The sequence below is a fragment of the Labeo rohita genome, chromosome 17 (assembly GCF_022985175.1).
Source record: "Labeo rohita strain BAU-BD-2019 chromosome 17, IGBB_LRoh.1.0, whole genome shotgun sequence".
Taxonomy (NCBI): Eukaryota; Metazoa; Chordata; class Actinopteri; order Cypriniformes; family Cyprinidae; genus Labeo; species Labeo rohita.
Window position 1 is genome coordinate 14233653 of NC_066885.1, and position 17058 is coordinate 14250710.

Below are 17058 nucleotides of genomic sequence, written 5' to 3' on the forward strand. Positions count from 1 at the left end.
TACCTCACATCAAAGCCTTAAGAAATCAGTTTGATCCTGTTGAATTGAATTTTGTCTAACAGCTGATGCACAGTGTGCTTTCGGGACAATTTTCCTCTGTGTTCTTCTTTGATCATTGTGTCATCTGATCCCACTAGCAGTAAAATAGTGGTTTGCTTCTCATGGAACTGTTCAGTATAGTAAGCGGTGTGTCTTTTGGCAGGAGTTGACCTCCTAGTGGACCAGCCGTTGACCGTAGAGACGCTTTCTTCACTGGTGGAACTAACACGATTTGAAACGCTGACGCCACGCTTCTCCGCAACAGTGCCCCCTTGCTGGGTGGAGGTGCAGCAGGAACAGCAGCAAAGGCGGCATCCACAACACCTTCACCAGCAGCACCACGGCGACGCAGCGCAACACACACGCACCTGGAAACTACAGAGCGACAGGTGTGTATTCACAAACAACCTTACACATCTCAACATACATCTGCCCTCAAAGTACTTTAGAAGTATCCCTTTAAAACACATTCATTTGTATATGAAAACAGTGGTAGTTAAAGGGATAGTTTACCCAGAAATGAACATTCTGTCATTAATTACTCACCCTCATGTCGTTTTAAACCTGTAAGGCCATTGTTCATCTTTGGAACACAAATGAGGATATTTTAATGAAATCCGAGAGCTTTCTGACCCTGCGTAGACAGCAGAGAAGACATTAAGTAAAGTTATTTTTGTTTTCTTTGCTCGCAAAAAGTATTCTCTTAGCTTGAACCAGATTTTTTTTTCCTTGCTACCTTCTTGGGCCTTGAACATGTCAGTTGCGTTGCTGTCTATGTATGGTCAGAAAGCTCTTGAATTTCATCAAAAATATCTTAATTTGTGTTCTGAAGATGAACGAAGGCCTTATGGGTTTGGACCAACATGAGGGTGAGTAATTAATGACAGAATTTTCAGTTTTGGGTGAACAATCTTTTTAAAAGAACACACGCAGGGTTGTTTTTGTGAACTGTGGGGACTTTTTACAGACTTCTATTGTTTTTATGCTGTACAAACCATATTTTCTATCAGCCTACATCAGCCCTACTCCTAAACCTAGCCCTCACAGGAGACTTTGCACATTTTTACTTTCTCAAAAAAACTCATTCTGTATGATTTATAAGCGTTTTGAATTATGGAGACACTCGGAATGTCCTCATATTTCACCCTCTTCTTGTTATACCTATGTTATACCCATGTCATTATATGAAATAGTGTCCTGATTTGTCACAAAAACATGTGTACACACACACACACACACACACACATTTATACAACAGTTCTTTCTGGTTCTCAAATCTGATCAGTAGCTCACACACACAAAAAGGTCGTTCCACAAAATCGGTGCCTTTTGCGTCCCTAAGGAATAATCAAGGATAGATTTAATATAACAAATAAATGTGCAATTTAAACACAACAATACTGTGTATGCTTTCATCAATATTACATAAAATCAATTAAGTATTATTTTAAATAATTTAAATATCACTTATGCTGGTAAGGGAAAGGTTTTTGGCCTGTCCCTCTCTATGATTTTTGTTTTTCAGCTAGACTTTTAATTTGCAAATTTAAGGCAAAATGATATAAAAATCACATTTGGATATTGTTCTAAATATAGTCTCATTGTTAAGCATTGTTTTGGGCATGTATGCATTTTCTGCAAAATCTAAATCATTGTATTGTTTTATTGGTGATTTCATGTCAGCCCCTCATCAAAAAAACCTTGTAAAATAATGTACATTCAAGTGACATCATTACTAGGAGGTTACATCATTTCTCAACCAGGATTCCAACACTTAAAACAAACATGTATCTCTCTTTCCTCTATAATGTTCTATTTTGGATTATTTATGGGCTTGACTAAGGGGGACCATCATGAAATGTCAACCCTGTTACCATTTTTAAAAAGTAAATTGAAACAATTATTTCTTACATTTAATATAATCAGTATCTACAGGTAAAATCCTTTCAAAGTGTACAGTATGTGCTTTTTGAACTTGACTATTAGGTAGCAATTAGCAAATTTGTTTGAAATAATCAAACCTGTTAGTTTTTAGAGTAACAGGTTTTGACATGTGGGTAACAGGGATGACACTGATTAGATTTGACCCTGTTTTTAAAGATTGTCTTTGTAAAATTCAAACGTTTTAAATAGCACCCCAGTATATTATTGAGCTAATGCCTAAGTCATTCAGTGGCATATGAGTTCTAATTAAACTCTAGTATTTAGTAACCCTTGTGTCGGTAACAGCGTTGACAAAAATACCAAAACACGAGGTAGAAAAATCGTCATAATAAATTATATAGCTTGAGATAGCACAATACAATTTCTTGTCATTTTAAGGTGTCCTCATTTAATGGATATTTAAAAAAATATTGATTAAACTTATTTTTAGATTTTTTCCAAATAGAAAAGGCATACATAAAATATAAATATTTAATTTAAAAAGTTGTAATGTTTCTGTGGAGGTTTCCTGCTTTTTTGCATGTAATGTGTAATCTCTCTCTTTAGCTCCAGCTGGGACGAGCACGTGTTCGAGCTGGTCTTGCCCAAAGCCTGCATGGTTGGACATGTGGACTTCAAGTTTGTGCTAAACAGCAGTATTACTAACATCCCACAAATCCAGGTCACACTGCTTAAGAACAAAGCACCAGGCCTGGGCAAAGTGAATGGTGAGTCACTCTTAAATAGAAAAAGATACTGTTAATTCCCTGGTTCAGTTTGATCTTATTTTCTTCCCCAAATTAATCTTTTGTTGTGTAAATCTTTGTACTGCAGAGACGGCAGTGGACAGGCAGATTGTTTTCCCCTTGTCTCACGTACTGCACTCAAATGGAGAGAAGAACGGACAACCACATCTGCATGATTTCTCAGAGGACATCCAGTTCATGGACATCGAGGAGTCGCCAGGTAAAGAGAGCTAATGATTAAGCCATCTTGACCACCTAAAACCGTTTGACGTCTGTCAGCATTCGTTAATAATACATCTCTATCTGTCTCAGGCTCCAGGCTGTGTCCATTCCTGCAGGAGCACAAAGATGATATCTTGTGTGGGCCGGTGTGGTTGTCCAGCGGACTGGATCTGTCTGGACACGCAGGGATGCTGAGCCTTACAAGTCCTAAACTCCTTAAAGGTTACCCATGCTATTTATAGCAACCACTTCCTGCCATCCAGCAGTGTGCCAGTAGACTAAAATAATTGCGTTTTCCTTTTCATTAACATTAGCATCTTCCTTTTCATTTGCCTTTCTAGGCATGGCAGGGGGAAAGTATCGCTCGTTCTTGGTGCACATTAAGGCGGTGAATGATAAGGGTCTGGATGAGAGCTTGAGGCCGGTTGTGCGGATGCCCTCAGCCAAACCTCACAGCAGTAAAGCTCACTCGCTCTCATCCCTGCTGCAGAGGGCTCAGGCCACCAAGGTATAGTACAAACACTGACTTGAACTATAATTGCCTTTCGTGCTGTTTTTAAACTGAAGTGTGTAATCCTTTGTGTTCATTCAAGCTTTTCAATTCACTAATTCCTGCTAAGACTGACGTCATTGCTTTGAGTGCTGGTTTGTGGGATGAGAACAGTTGTTTAACTGCTATACAGACCTCTAGTGGCTGTACAGCTGCATTGCTTCAGAAAATAAATCACTCTGTACTTGATGTGTTCTTTGCATGAAGGGAAAAAGGCCAGTTGATGACCATAAAATCTCTCTTCTTTTCAGGAAAAGGCCTCCACGTCTAAAGCAGACCCTCAGTCTACCCCTAAAAAGCCTGATAACTTGCGGGGATGTGACTTGCTCCAGGAAGTGTCTGTCACAATTAGGAGGTTTAAGAAAACGTCTGTACCCAAAGAAAGGTAAGAGATATAATTATGTACTATACACTACTATTCACAAGTTTGGAGTTGGTAAGATTTTTAATGTTCTGTCTCTTATGCTTCATAAAGCTGCATTTGTTTTGTCAAAAATATATTGTAAAACTGATCTATTAAAAATATCTGTTTTCTTTTTTAAAATATTTTAATATATAATTAATTCCTGTGAAAGCAAAGCTACACTGCCATTCAGAAGTTAAAAAAATAAAATTTGTTATAAATAAAAATATTATTATTATTATTATTTTAGAAAAGTCTTTTCTGCTCATCAAGGCTGTTATTTGATTTAATTAATTTTCTGAAATATTATTGCAATTTAAAATAGTGTTTTTTTATTTTATTATACTTTAAAGTAGAATTTCATCCTGTGATGCAAAGCTGAATTTTCAGCATCATTACTCCAGTCTTCAGTGTTAAATGATCCTTCAGAAATCATTCTTAAATGCTTATTTATTATCAGTGTTTGAAATGAATGAATAAAATGATGAATAAAATGTTAAAAAGAACAGCATTTATTTAAAATAGAAATCTTTTGTAACAATATACACTACCGTTCAAAGTTTGGGGTCAATAACTTTTTTTCAGTCTTTCTTTCTTTGAAAGAAATTAATACTTTTATTCAGCAAGGGTGTGTTAAATTAAAAAAATATATATATTGTGAAAGTATTTCTATTTTGAATAAATGCTGTTCTTTTTAACTGTTTATCAATCAAAAAGCCTGAAAAAAGATACACAGGTTCCAAAAAAATATTAAGTAGCACAACATTGATAATAAATTAACATATTAGAATGATTTCTGAAGGATAGTTTGACACTGAAGACTGGAATAATGGCTGATGAAAATTCAGCTTTGCATCACAGAAATACATTACATTTTAAATTTTATTAATATAGAAAACCGTTATTTTAAATTGCAGTAATCTTTCAGAATATTACCTTTTCTGTATTTTTGATAAAATCAATCAAACTTTGAATCTCTCCGATAAGAAACTTCTTTTAAAAAACATTAAAAATCTTACAGATTCCAAACTTTTGAACACAGTGTAAATTTGCAGCAGCCATTGCTCCAGTCTTCGTGTGTCACATGATCCTTCAAAAATCATTCTGATATGCTGATTTGGTGCTTAAGTTCCGTTTTATTATTAATGTAGAAAACAGTAGTGCTGCTTAATATTTTTTGTGGTGACTGTGATGACATTTTTATTTTCAGTTTTGCAATCCTTGATAAATAGAAAGTTTAAAAAACAGCATTTATTTAAAATTTAAATAATAAAAACACGTCTCTTTTAAAATAAAAATGTCCTTACTGGAAAAAAACCTTACTGTCAACTCAAATGGTTGAGTGGCAGTGTTTACACAATAAGAAAGCAATTATTACCCTGTTCCAGTGGGGCATTTTAAGGAATACAACATCCAGTCCTTTGTCTGAACGTGCTTTTATTTCCCAGAGTGCAACGCTGTGCAATGCTTCAGTTTCCTGAGCTTCATGAAAAGCTGCTAAGAGGTTTGTGTAAGCGTGGAGAAGATGGCCAGAGCTCAGAACACTGTCAGAGTCTCATTTTGGACATCCTCTGCTGGCTGGCAGGGGTTTACTCCAACGGACCCTGCAGGTGAGTTGTCACTGTGGGACAGTATTTTACTCTTAGTTTAATCTTGTGCCTCTATTAATGAATTCGTAATCCCTTGTTCTTCAGTTTGAGGGAGGGGAAGGAGGGCCTTTTGACTAAAACTAGAAGACGGCTGACGGACATCATCAGGGCATGTTTCTTTGAGGCTGGGCGCAGTATAGCTCATAAATGCTCTCGCTTTCTTGCACTTTGTATTAGGTGAGTTTGTAACCTTACAATATTTTTTTCTGATTTTCAGTCATAGTCTCATTGCAGAACTAAACTCACTAGACTGTCTAGTTAATGTGCAGATACAGTGATGTCTTGTTCATTAAGTTTAATGGATAAATGTCTCTGACGTTTCAGTACTGGTAAAGGAGATCCTGGTCAGCAAGGCTTTGGCCAGGCTCTGTTTAAAGCTCTTCTGGATAATATGCCTTATTTGCCTGCTGCTGCCACAGGAGGTAATTTTCTTGATAGTTGTAAATGTATAGTATTAATTTCTTTCAAAAAAAAAAAGATAAAATGCTTATGTCTCTCTTTGTCTTTCAGGATCTGTCTTCTGGTACTTTGTCCTGTTAAATTATGTGAAAGACGAGGACCTGGCCGGCTGCAGTACCGCTTGCGCCTCTCTGCTCACTGCCGTCTCTCGGCAGCTGCAGGACCGCCTGACTCCACTTGAGGCGCTGTTGCAGACCAGGTCAGCTTCATATACTTGAACAAAAAAAAATCTTTTTCTGAGCATGTAGAAGTGATTGTTTTAAGGAAATTAAATGGTTTTGTCATTGTCATCTCTATTCAGATATGGCCTGTATGGGTCTCCATTTGACCCAGTACTGTTTGACCTGGAGGTGAGCGGGTCTTCCTGTAAGAATGCCTTCAGCAGCAGCATTGGGGTCCAGTCGGATGAGATCGACTTGTCCGATATTCTCTCAGGTGTGTCTTTGCATTCTTCCTTTACATACTTACACTACCAGTCAAAAGTAAGATTTTATATTGTTTTTTAAAAAGTCTCTTCTGCTCACCAAGCCTGCATTTATTTAATCCAAAGTGCAGCTAAAACAGTGAAATAATACTGTGAAGCTGTGAAAATATTTTTACTATTTATAAAAAGAGTTTTATATTTGAATATATTGTAAAATGTAATTTATTCTTGTAATCAAAGCTGCATTTTCAGGTTCATTACTCCAGTCTTCATTGTCACATGGTCCTTCAGAAATCATTCTAATATGCTAATTTGCTGTTTAGGAAACAATTTTTTATTATCAATATTCTAAACTTTTGAGCACATTTTTTCAGGATTCTTGAAAGATCAGCATTTATCTGAAATACAAAGTTTTTGTAACAAACACTACACTATTCAAAAGCTTTGAGTATAATTTTTTTTTTTTTTTGGGAAAGAAATTATAGAAATAAAACTTTCGTTTAGCAAGGATGCTTTAAATTGATCGAAAGTGATGATAAAGATATTTATAATGTTACAAAAGATTTCTGTTTCAGATAAATGCTGTTCTTTTGAACTCTACTGTTCTGTTTTCTGTTAAATTCTGTTTTCAACATATTACTAATAAATGTTTTATTTGAGCAGCGAATCAGAATATTAGACTGATTTCTGAAAGATCATGTGACTACAGTTATGAAACTAAAAGTTCAATTTTGAAATCTCACTAATAAATGAAATTTTATAATATATTCAAAAAGAAAAGTTATTTTACACAGTGAAAGTATTTCAAGATTGTTCTGTTTTTGCTGTGCTTTGGATCAAATAATTGCCGGCTTGATGAGCGGAAGAGACTTCTTTAAAAACATGAAAAACCTTACTGATCAAAAACTTTTGACTGGTAGTGTACATTCGTCAGTAAATATCAAAATAGGAAAGAGAGGCATTTAACTTGTTTTGTGTCTAATATCAGGTAATGGGAAGGTCAACAGCAGCGGGGCGGCAGAGGGCAGTTTTACTGCTCTGACCGGCCTGCTGGAGGTCGAACCCCTGCACTTTACTTGCGTCTCCACCAGTGATGGCACCAGGGTGGAGAGGGATGATGCAAGTATGTTCACCGGTACATATCCCACTTTCCTTTTCCTCTCTTCAACATCTTGTATATTTTACCACCAACTGTGCCATCATGGACCTGACTAGCCAAAATTTCATGGGCAAAAAAGGTCCATTGTTAATAATGTAGCTTGGACGCTATATATGTAACCTGTTGCAAAGTCTGTAAAAACCTTTTTCAGCCTCATGCAAAACTCGATCTGATTTCTACTTGAATTGGCTGCAATATTTCGCTGAGCACCAGTAAAAGCGACTGCACCTTTAGTGCTAAAATCTCTGCCTGCTTCCATTTACGTTCTTCTGCAGTGAGCACCTTTGGCGTGACGCCCACAGTGACAGGGCTATCTGCTGGGACTGTTGGCGAAGCATCTACGGCCCTTAGCTCAGCTGCACAGGTGGCCTTGCAGTCTCTATCTCATGCAATGGTGTCCGCCGAACAGCAGCTTCAAGTTCTTCAGGAGAAGCAGCAACAGCTTTTAAAACTCCAGCAGCAGGTTATACGTGAATGCATTCTTTATTTGTGTTAATCTTGATGTCTTGATTTGTTCAGTACTCTTTGAATTTTATTTAATTGGCTATGTTTTGAAACAGAAGGCGAAGCTGGAGGCCAAACTTCACCAGACCACCTCAGCAGCAGCCACCGCAGCATCAGGCGTCGTCAACTCAGTGCCATCCAACCCGTCCTCCGCCCCTGGCTTCTTCATCCACCCCTCTGATGTCATCCCGCCAACTCCTAAAACTACACCGCTGTTCATGACGCCTCCTCTCACCCCACCGAACGAGGCAGTGTCTGCAGCTATTAGTGTAGAACTGGCTCAGCTCTTTCCGGGATCTGTCATTGATCCTCCACCTGTGAACCTTTCAGCACAAAATAAAAACACACAGAAAGCCAAACCAGTAAGATCTGAAAACCAAAAGTTTGTTCTCCTGATTATATATATTCATACTGTTTAAATGATTATTTATCAATGTTTAATTTGGTTTTGTGACAAATTTGTGCATAATAGCAGAGGCTTAGTTGGTAATCTAGCATAAAAGATGTGTTGTTTTCCTAAAAGTGGCCGTGTGCAGTTTATTTACTTTCTGTAGTTGAACTTGTGGGTTGCATTCAGCTAATGTGTGTGTGTTGTCATTCCAGAACCCCATAGGAAGTGGCTTGGCATTGGCAATCTCGCAGGCCTCTCACTTTCTACAGCCTCCACCACATCAGTCCATAATAATCGAGCGAATGCATTCAGGTACTTCGCGTTAGCACTCACACTACAACAGTGGTTCTCAACCACGGGGCCGGGACCCAATGAGAGCCCCGGCAAACTTCCAAGGGAGTTCATTATGCTCACCCAAAAATGAACATTCTGTCATGAATTACACACCCTCATGTCGTTCCAAACCCGTAAGACCTTCATTCATCTTCGGAACACACATGAAGATATTTTTGATGAAATCCGAGAGCTTTCTGACCCTCAATGCAACTGAAATGTTCCTAGACCAAGATACGTAGTGTGTTATGAAGCTACAAGAATACTTTTTGTGCACAAAAAAAATAAAAATAATGACTTTATTCTACAAAACATGGGCTATTTTACTGATGTCCTTACTATGTTTCCAGGATTGGGAACATTCTAGTTGCATTGCTTGTCTATGGAGGGTCTGAAACCTCTATATATCTTGATTTATGTTCCAAAGATAAACGAAGGTCTTACAGGTTCGGAACGACATGAAGATGAGTAATTGATGACCGAATTTTAATTTTTGTGTGCGCTATTCTTTTAATTAAAATGATAAAACCACAAAAAGAATCTAAATATTAACTGTAATTATATTTATTTTACTTCATTTCAACTCCAAAAAGTATTTTAGAGCTTGACCTGACTGCAAAATGTATATTTATTGAAAAAATACCCATGAATTAGTGTCAGTAGCCTCACGGGCAGCACATCGGCATATAGCGCCATTGTGCTTTGGGCAAAAAATCAAAATATTAAGAAAATTGCCTTTAAAGTTGTCCTAATTAAGTTATTAGCAATGCATATTACTAATCAGAAATTACGTTTTAATATATTTACCATAAGAAATTTACAAAAAAATCTTCATGAAACATCTATATCCTAATAAGTTTTGGCATAAAAGAAAAATGTATAATTTTGACCCATACAGTGTAATGTTGGCTAATGCTACAAATATACCCATTCTACTTATGAGTGGTTTTGTGGTCCAGGGTCGAATATATGTAGGTTTTTCAAGAAAGATCTTAAATTATAAGAAGAAATACCTTGATTTTGTCTTGTGTTAGAGCAAGTTTTGTCTTATGTTAAAACATTTTGAGTCATCTTGAGGCCCACTTAGAAGTTTGCCAAGGCCCCCTAATTAGCCCTGGCTTCCTGGTTGATAATCACTGCTGCAGAACATACTGTTTATTCCTCATTATGGATCCTGCATTTGCTATGTTTTGGTTTGCCAACATTCTTTGATTGTGTGATCTTTGATGTAAAGCCTGAATGTTTCTTTGTAGGTGCAAGGCGGTTTGTGACTCTAGATTTCGGCCGGCCGGTGTTGCTGACGGATGCACTGATCCCAACATGCGCCGACTTGGCCTCCCTTTCCATCGACATTTGGACTCTCGGGGAGGAGGTGGATGGAAGGCGACTCGTGGTCGCCACAGATATCAGCACGCACTCGCTGATTCTACATGACTTACTGCCTCCTCCCGTCTGCAGATTCATGAAGGTTTTTACATGTTTCGCATAATCAAATGTGTACAGGGCTCATAGCGGTTTGCTTTCTGCTTTGTCACTCACTCTATGCCCCTCCTCCAGATCACTGTGATTGGTCGATATGGCAGCACTAATGCCCGGGCTAAGATCCCATTGGGTTTCTATTATGGCCACACCTATATCCTGCCATGGGAAAGTGAACTGAAGCTGATGCACGACCCTCTGAGGGGAGAGAGCGAAGCTGCCAGTCAGCCAGATCTGGATCAACATTTGTCAATGATGGTGGCCCTACAGGAGGACATTCAGTGCAGGTTAATGAGCTACCATTCATTCAATTTTTTTTTTTTTTTTGAAAGATATTAATTAAATATGCTGATCTCTTACAGGTATAATCTGGCCTGTCATCGACTTGAGACGCTACTTCAGAACATCGACCTGCCACCTCTAAACAGTGCTAATAATGCACAGTACTTCCTGCGCAAGCCTGATAAAGCAGTCGAGGAGGATTCCCGTGTTTTCTCTGCCTACCAAGACTGCATCCAGCTCCAGCTGCAGCTCAACCTGGCGCATCACGCTGTCCAGAGGTTGCGCGTGTCTCTGGGAGCCACCCGGAAACACCTACCTGAGACCTATGACCCTAGAGAGCTGGTACAGAACTCTTCTACAGAGCAGCTCCGAACTATCATCAGATACCTTTTGGACACACTTCTCAGTCTGCTGCACTGCTGTAATGGTGAGGGAGGCAGCCGGTCCCAGCACCACCTCACTTTTTTAAAATCACATTGACTTTATTCTAACCCGTCTGTTTTAGTCAGAATTAATGTTTTTTTCTCTCTCTCGCTCAGGTCACTCTGTGCCCTCAGTGTTGCAGAACACGTTTCACGCACAGGCTTGTGAAGAGCTCTTCAAGCAGTTGTGCATCAGCGGAACTCCTAAGATCCGTCTGCATGCAGGTCTGCTGCTGGTGCAGCTGTGTGGAGGCGAGAGGTGGTGGGGCCAGTTCCTGTCTAATGTCCTGCAGGAGCTCTACAACTCTGAACAGTTGCTTATTTTCCCTCAGGACAGGTAACACAAACAACACATGCTTACCGAAGTTGTATAACATTATCATAACTATTCCTAAGGATACTCATTCCATCTTTTCGTTTTCTCAGGGTGTTTATGTTGCTGTCCTGTATTGGCCAAAGATCTTTGAGTAACAGTGGGGTTCTGGAGGGTTTGTTGAACCTTCTGGACACACTGCTATCCCCTCTGCAACAGGCTAGTGCTGCACAGACCCGCAGGACAGAAGGTGCTTGTTTGAGAATGAGATGTAATTTGCATCTATGTGTGTTTATGGTGATGTTACAGTTTTGTTTGTGTTTATAGGTGTGTTGGATATCCCCATGATCAGCTGGGTGGTCATGCTGGTCTCTCGACTACTCGACTATGTGGCCAGTGTGGAAGATGAAGCCACCGCAGCTAAGAAACCTCTTGGGGCTAAAGACAGAGAAAGATCCTTTACAGGTGAAATTCTTAAGCTTGGACAAGTACACTGCCATTCAAAAGTTTGGTATCAGTAAGAATTGTAAAGTTTTTAAAGAAGTGTCTTATGCTCAACAAGGCTGCATTTATTTGATTAAAAATACTGAAAAACAGTAATATTGTGAAATGTTATTACAATATGAAATTATGGTTTCTATTTACATATACTTTAAAATATAATTTATTCCTCTGATGCAAAGTTGAATTTTCATCAGCCATTACTCATTATTCTTAAGTGTCACATGATCCTTCAGAAATCATTCTAATGTTCTTATTTGTTATTAGAATTATCTATGTTGGCATTAGTTGTGCTGCCAAATATTTTTTGGAACCTGTGATACTTTATTCAGGATTCTTGGATGAATAAAAAGTTAAAAAGAACAACATTTGTTCAAAATAGAAATGTTTTCTAACAATTTAAGTCTTTGCTATCACTTCTTATCAGTTTATTAAATCCTTGCTGGATAAAAATATTAATTTCTTTGGGGAGAAAAAAAAGAAAGAATAAAAATGTACTGACCCCAAACTTTTGTATGGTAGTGTATACTTTTAGAAAGGATTTCTATTTTAAATGCTGTTCTTTTTAGCTTTTTATTCATCAAAGAATCTTTAAAAAATACAGTTTCCAGAAAAATATTAAGCAACACAACTGTTTCCAACACTGATTATAAATTGGCATATTAGAATGATTTCTGAAGGATCATGTGACATTGAAGACTGGAGTAATGATGCTGAAAATTCAGCTTTGATCACAGGAATAAATTAGATTTTAATGTATGTTAAAATAGAAAAACATTGTAATAATAATTCACATTGAAAGAGAGGGAAAACATTAATTCTTACTTTAAAAGAGATGGATTAGAATAAGGTCAGTGTGCATAATAAACGTTGATACATTTTTCTCATTTTTTGATAAATGGAACGCTTTAAAGAACATCATTTATTTGAAATCTTTTGTAACGTTATAAATGGCTTTACTGTCACTTTTGATCAATTTAATGTCCTTGCTGAATAAAAAGTATTTTTTTTCTATCGAAAATGGTAGTGTGCATACTGCATAGAAATGTTTCTTCACTGGTAACGAGTCTTTGTTTTCCTCTTTCCAATCACACCAGGGAACCAGTGGAGTTTCATAAACAACAGTCTGCAGTCTCAGAACCCAAGCAGATCCGCCAAAGGCAACAACAGCAGTTTAGATCGACTATATTCACGCAAGATCCGCAAACAGCTAGTCCACCATAAACAGGTACACGTGTCTCGTACAAACATCCTGTGCTTACCTGCACTTGAAATCTTTTCATTTTTACTTGGTGTGGATGTTGATCAATTCTCATTTCATTGCAGCAGTTGAATTTATTGAAAGCCAAACAGAAGGCTTTAGTAGAGCAAATCGAGAAAGAGAAAATACAGAGCAACAAAGGCTCCTCCTACAAGCTGCTGGTGGAGCAGGCCAAACTCAAACAAGCCACGTCTAAGGTTAGAATCGAAACATTTGTTATCTCCTTGTTCCTTAGGAGTGAGTGTGGGACAACATTAGTGGTAGCCACAATTAATATCAGTGATAGCCTTTTAACAGATTGTAACATTATCCCTGTGGTTCTTTTTCTTTTGCAGCACTTTAAAGATCTGATCCGTCTGAGGCGGACAGCCGAATGGCCACGCTCCACCTTGGACTCAGAGGCGTCGGTGGCAAAAGAGACCCCTGAGGTGGAGCTCCTGCCCTTCACGCTATCTCACGAGCGCTGCATCTGCGTCGTCCAGAAGCTCGCTCTCTTCCTCCTCTCCATGGACTTTACATGTCACGCAGACCTTCTACTGTTCGTCTGCAAGGTGCAGCATACTTTTCTACATACAGAAGAAAAAATGTGCTGGTTTTGAATGCCATTGAATTTTGCTACAGTACCATTCTGAACTTTGGAATCTATTACTTTTTTTTTTTTTTTTTCAGTTGTTCCTTGTGCTTAAAAAAGAATTTGTTTATTAGATCTATGTTATAGACCATATCTATCTTAAATGTTCTAAATCTCATGCACCTGCTCAGGTATTGGCCAGAATAGCAAATGCAACGCGACCCACAATCCACCTGTGTGAGGTGGTTTCAGAGCAGCAGCTGGAGAGGTTACTGCTGTTACTGGTGGGAACGGACTTTAACCGTGGGGACATCTCATGGGGCGGAGCCTGGGCCCAGTACTCCCTTACCTGCATGCTGCAGGACATCCTTGCAGGTGTGTGTGTGTTTTAGGTTTGAAGAGATATTCCCAGTGGCCCACGGACTGTCATACATTTTTTTATGTGTCCATATTTTATATTTAGATTAGGGTTGCTACTAATGATTAATTTGGTAACCAAGTAATCGTCGATTATTCTGACGATTAATCGAGTAATTGGGTAATTATAAATTATGTTTTATATGTCTATTTTATATATAAATTAGGGCTGTCACTAACAACTATTTTGGTAATCGAGTAATTGGTTGATTATTCTAACGATCAATCGAGTAATTGGGTAATTATGTTTACTTTTTTTTGTAGTAATAAAATAGATCTAAGTGAACAATATCTTTTAAAATGACTTAAAATACATATATAATAGTAATGAGGCAACAATAATTAGTTCAAATAAAGTATCAAAACCAAGTAATCATGTTTTTTTTGAGCAAAACTTAAAATACATAATATATTATAAACAGTAGAGCTAATGTACATTGGCTTGATGATTGTTTTTACACTTTACTGCACTAATCCGTGTTTAATATTGACTCAACAACATTTAATTCAAATGACCACTTGATCTTTAATATTTGGCCATTTCTTTATGGCAGAAATGCTACAGCCACTGTAATTTCTCAACAATGTGGACATCAAAATGTTTAAACTTTTATTTTTAAATTGCGATGAACAGTTAGCATATTGAGAAAGATATTGATGTATTCACCTGTGTTTGCTTGGGTTTATAAATTATTTACCTTACAAATTTGCTTAAGTTTTGCTCGTTGCTTTCCCAGTTGACCGTTATAATAAACCCAAACTTGAGTTTGGAGTTTGAGACGCTCCACACATGCAAATAATAACAGTTCATGTGGACACGCACATACCTAACCTACACGTGTGTAAATAAAGCGCCTATATTGTACCTGCATTGCATATATTTATTTAATTGAATTGTAGTGTTTGTGAATTCACAATAGCATTATGCTGTTATGATTTTTAAATGGGTTTTAATATATCATGGATTCTCTAATAATGCATTTCATGAATTCCCGTCTGTGGAATGTGCAACTTTTGGTGTTTTGCCAGTTACTTGACACAGGCAAAATGCAACTGAGAATCGAGTACTCGAATTGAATCGAGGAATTGTGACAGTCCTAATTTAGATGTTATAATCTGTTTTCAGGAGAGCTGTTGTCTCCAGTGTGTGCGGATGGGATGGAGGGGGCCGGGGCTGATGAGGCCGGGGCCGCTGCTGCTTCTGTAGTGGATTCTGATGACTCGCTCCCCCAGCCGACCCCCATCCCACTGGTGGAGACCATCGATGAGCCTCTGGGACCCGATATCATCGCAGGTACACCCGGGACATCCTCTGTGTTCCAAAGTGCGTTGGTAACCCCGCCCGAATAGCACGTCACCTCACACGGACCCGCACCTTTCTTTTGTTTCTAATGTTTATTTGTTTGTTTTTCTCTCTTAGATGAGCTGCATGTGTATTTTTGTGTTTGCGTTTTTTATTGATATGTAATAGTGGTATAATGCAGTGGACAGGAGGTTGGAACAGTGCAGATGATTTTGACTCTATATACTTCTATGGTCATTTTATCATTGGGTTAGATTTATGTCAAAACTCGTTCAAAATGGGTCAGCGATCCACTGTTCAGGCGTCCTGTCCGTCTAAGAGGAGTTTGGCAGCTGGACGTCCTAAAGAAGGCTGTCTGTGTAGTTGCTTCTCTTGGTACGCTGCTCTTGCAATATTAAAGGTCTTTTCGTTGCCCAAAGGTGCTCCTCCACTGTCATCTTTGGAAAAAGATAAAGACATTGACTTTGACTTGCTACAAGACTTGATGGATGTTGATATTGATCCTTTAGATATTGATTTGGAAAAAGATCCACTCGCCGCCAAGGTTTTTAAGGTATGGACCTCGTTCTTTTTATCTTTCCTTTTCTGTCTTTCAGCATTAGGGGTGTAATGGTTACAATTTCTCACGGTTCTGTGGTCAGTTACATTGATAGCCCATATGATACTCTTAACCTGTATTTTAAACTCTCAGCTTTCTCATACCCGTCCAATTACTCATTTTCTTCAGTTGCTGAAAAATGCAAGACAATGTTTGCAGACATTTACATTGTGAAATGTCTTGAAGTACAGCAATTTAAGCAACATGGAAATAGCCATAATTACTATTGAGAGCAGACACATTATAATTCACACACAACATTTATTCTGGTTGTTAGATGGTATAAATGTGCATAAAGAACCGTGGGAAGTGAACTGTACAGTTAACTGTTTCACCCCTATATTGCATGTGTTATGTAATCGAACATTAGTAGTTCAAGTTTGATTGTAATATTTAGATCTGATTTATGCAAAGCCAATGTTTTAACCTCTTTTCAAGTAAATTATTTTTCAGTTTTTCTCAGAGATGAATATCTGAGATTGTTTTTGTTGTTTTTTCTTTCTTTTTATATGTTCTCTCTTGCAGCCGATCAGCAGTACCTGGTATGATTACTGGGGTGCTGACTATGGCTCGTACAGTTATAACCCCTACACGGGGGGTGTGGGCATACCTGTGTCCAAACCGCCTGCGGCTGCCGCCACAGAGAAGCCTGGATCTCAGAACCTCTCCGTGTCTGTGTCTCAGGGTGAGAAGTGTCAAAGTAAATCAGTAAAATAAAATATATAATAACATTTGAGTGCTAAAGTACCTTGGTTTTTATCCCAGCGCTGGATGCTCGACTGGAGGTGGGATTAGAACAGCAGGCAGAACTCATGCTGAAGATGATGGCGACACTGGAGGCAGACGCAATACTGCAGGCGCTAACGTCCACATCTCCATCTGGTACGCTAACAAAAATGTGTACAGGGTTCCTACAGTGAAAGAAAGTCTGGCAATATAAAGGAAGACACTGCAGTGATTAAAAACGTGAAATTGCTCATAACTCCTAGATCTTTGTTGTAGACTCAATTGGATATCATTGGAATTTTTGGCTCAAAAGTTTTGTCAGAACTTTTTTGACAAAAAAATTAAAGGCATTTTGATAGATCCAGCCATTCTTGAATAATGCA

General features: G+C 38.1%; 1 protein-coding gene across 6 annotated transcripts in view; it reads left to right on the plus strand.

Moving 5' to 3' along the window:
• birc6 (baculoviral IAP repeat containing 6) overlaps positions 1 to 17058 on the plus strand; it is a 112468-nt gene that overhangs the window by 25493 nt on the left and 69917 nt on the right. Inside the window, exons 12-40 of one of the 6 annotated variants that reach the window (XM_051134261.1) lie at positions 203 to 428; positions 2530 to 2690; positions 2797 to 2928; positions 3021 to 3152; positions 3272 to 3438; positions 3732 to 3865; positions 5332 to 5493; positions 5578 to 5709; positions 5857 to 5954; positions 6043 to 6190; positions 6293 to 6426; positions 7404 to 7550; positions 7850 to 8037; positions 8135 to 8440; positions 8682 to 8781; positions 10056 to 10270; positions 10360 to 10568; positions 10644 to 10990; positions 11103 to 11322; positions 11412 to 11548; positions 11626 to 11763; positions 12897 to 13027; positions 13126 to 13257; positions 13396 to 13611; positions 13823 to 14006; positions 15175 to 15372; positions 15771 to 15904; positions 16475 to 16634; positions 16715 to 16831. In XM_051134261.1, the coding sequence (XP_050990218.1) occupies positions 203 to 428; positions 2530 to 2690; positions 2797 to 2928; positions 3021 to 3152; positions 3272 to 3438; positions 3732 to 3865; positions 5332 to 5493; positions 5578 to 5709; positions 5857 to 5954; positions 6043 to 6190; positions 6293 to 6426; positions 7404 to 7550; positions 7850 to 8037; positions 8135 to 8440; positions 8682 to 8781; positions 10056 to 10270; positions 10360 to 10568; positions 10644 to 10990; positions 11103 to 11322; positions 11412 to 11548; positions 11626 to 11763; positions 12897 to 13027; positions 13126 to 13257; positions 13396 to 13611; positions 13823 to 14006; positions 15175 to 15372; positions 15771 to 15904; positions 16475 to 16634; positions 16715 to 16831 (4905 nt within the window). The remainder of the gene's footprint in view (positions 1 to 202; positions 429 to 2529; positions 2691 to 2796; positions 2929 to 3020; positions 3153 to 3271; positions 3439 to 3731; positions 3866 to 5331; positions 5494 to 5577; positions 5710 to 5856; positions 5955 to 6042; positions 6191 to 6292; positions 6427 to 7403; positions 7551 to 7849; positions 8038 to 8134; positions 8441 to 8681; positions 8782 to 10055; positions 10271 to 10359; positions 10569 to 10643; positions 10991 to 11102; positions 11323 to 11411; positions 11549 to 11625; positions 11764 to 12896; positions 13028 to 13125; positions 13258 to 13395; positions 13612 to 13822; positions 14007 to 15174; positions 15373 to 15770; positions 15905 to 16474; positions 16635 to 16714; positions 16832 to 17058) is intronic. The other 5 variants (XM_051134266.1, XM_051134262.1, XM_051134263.1 and 2 more) reach the window with 5 other exon arrangements.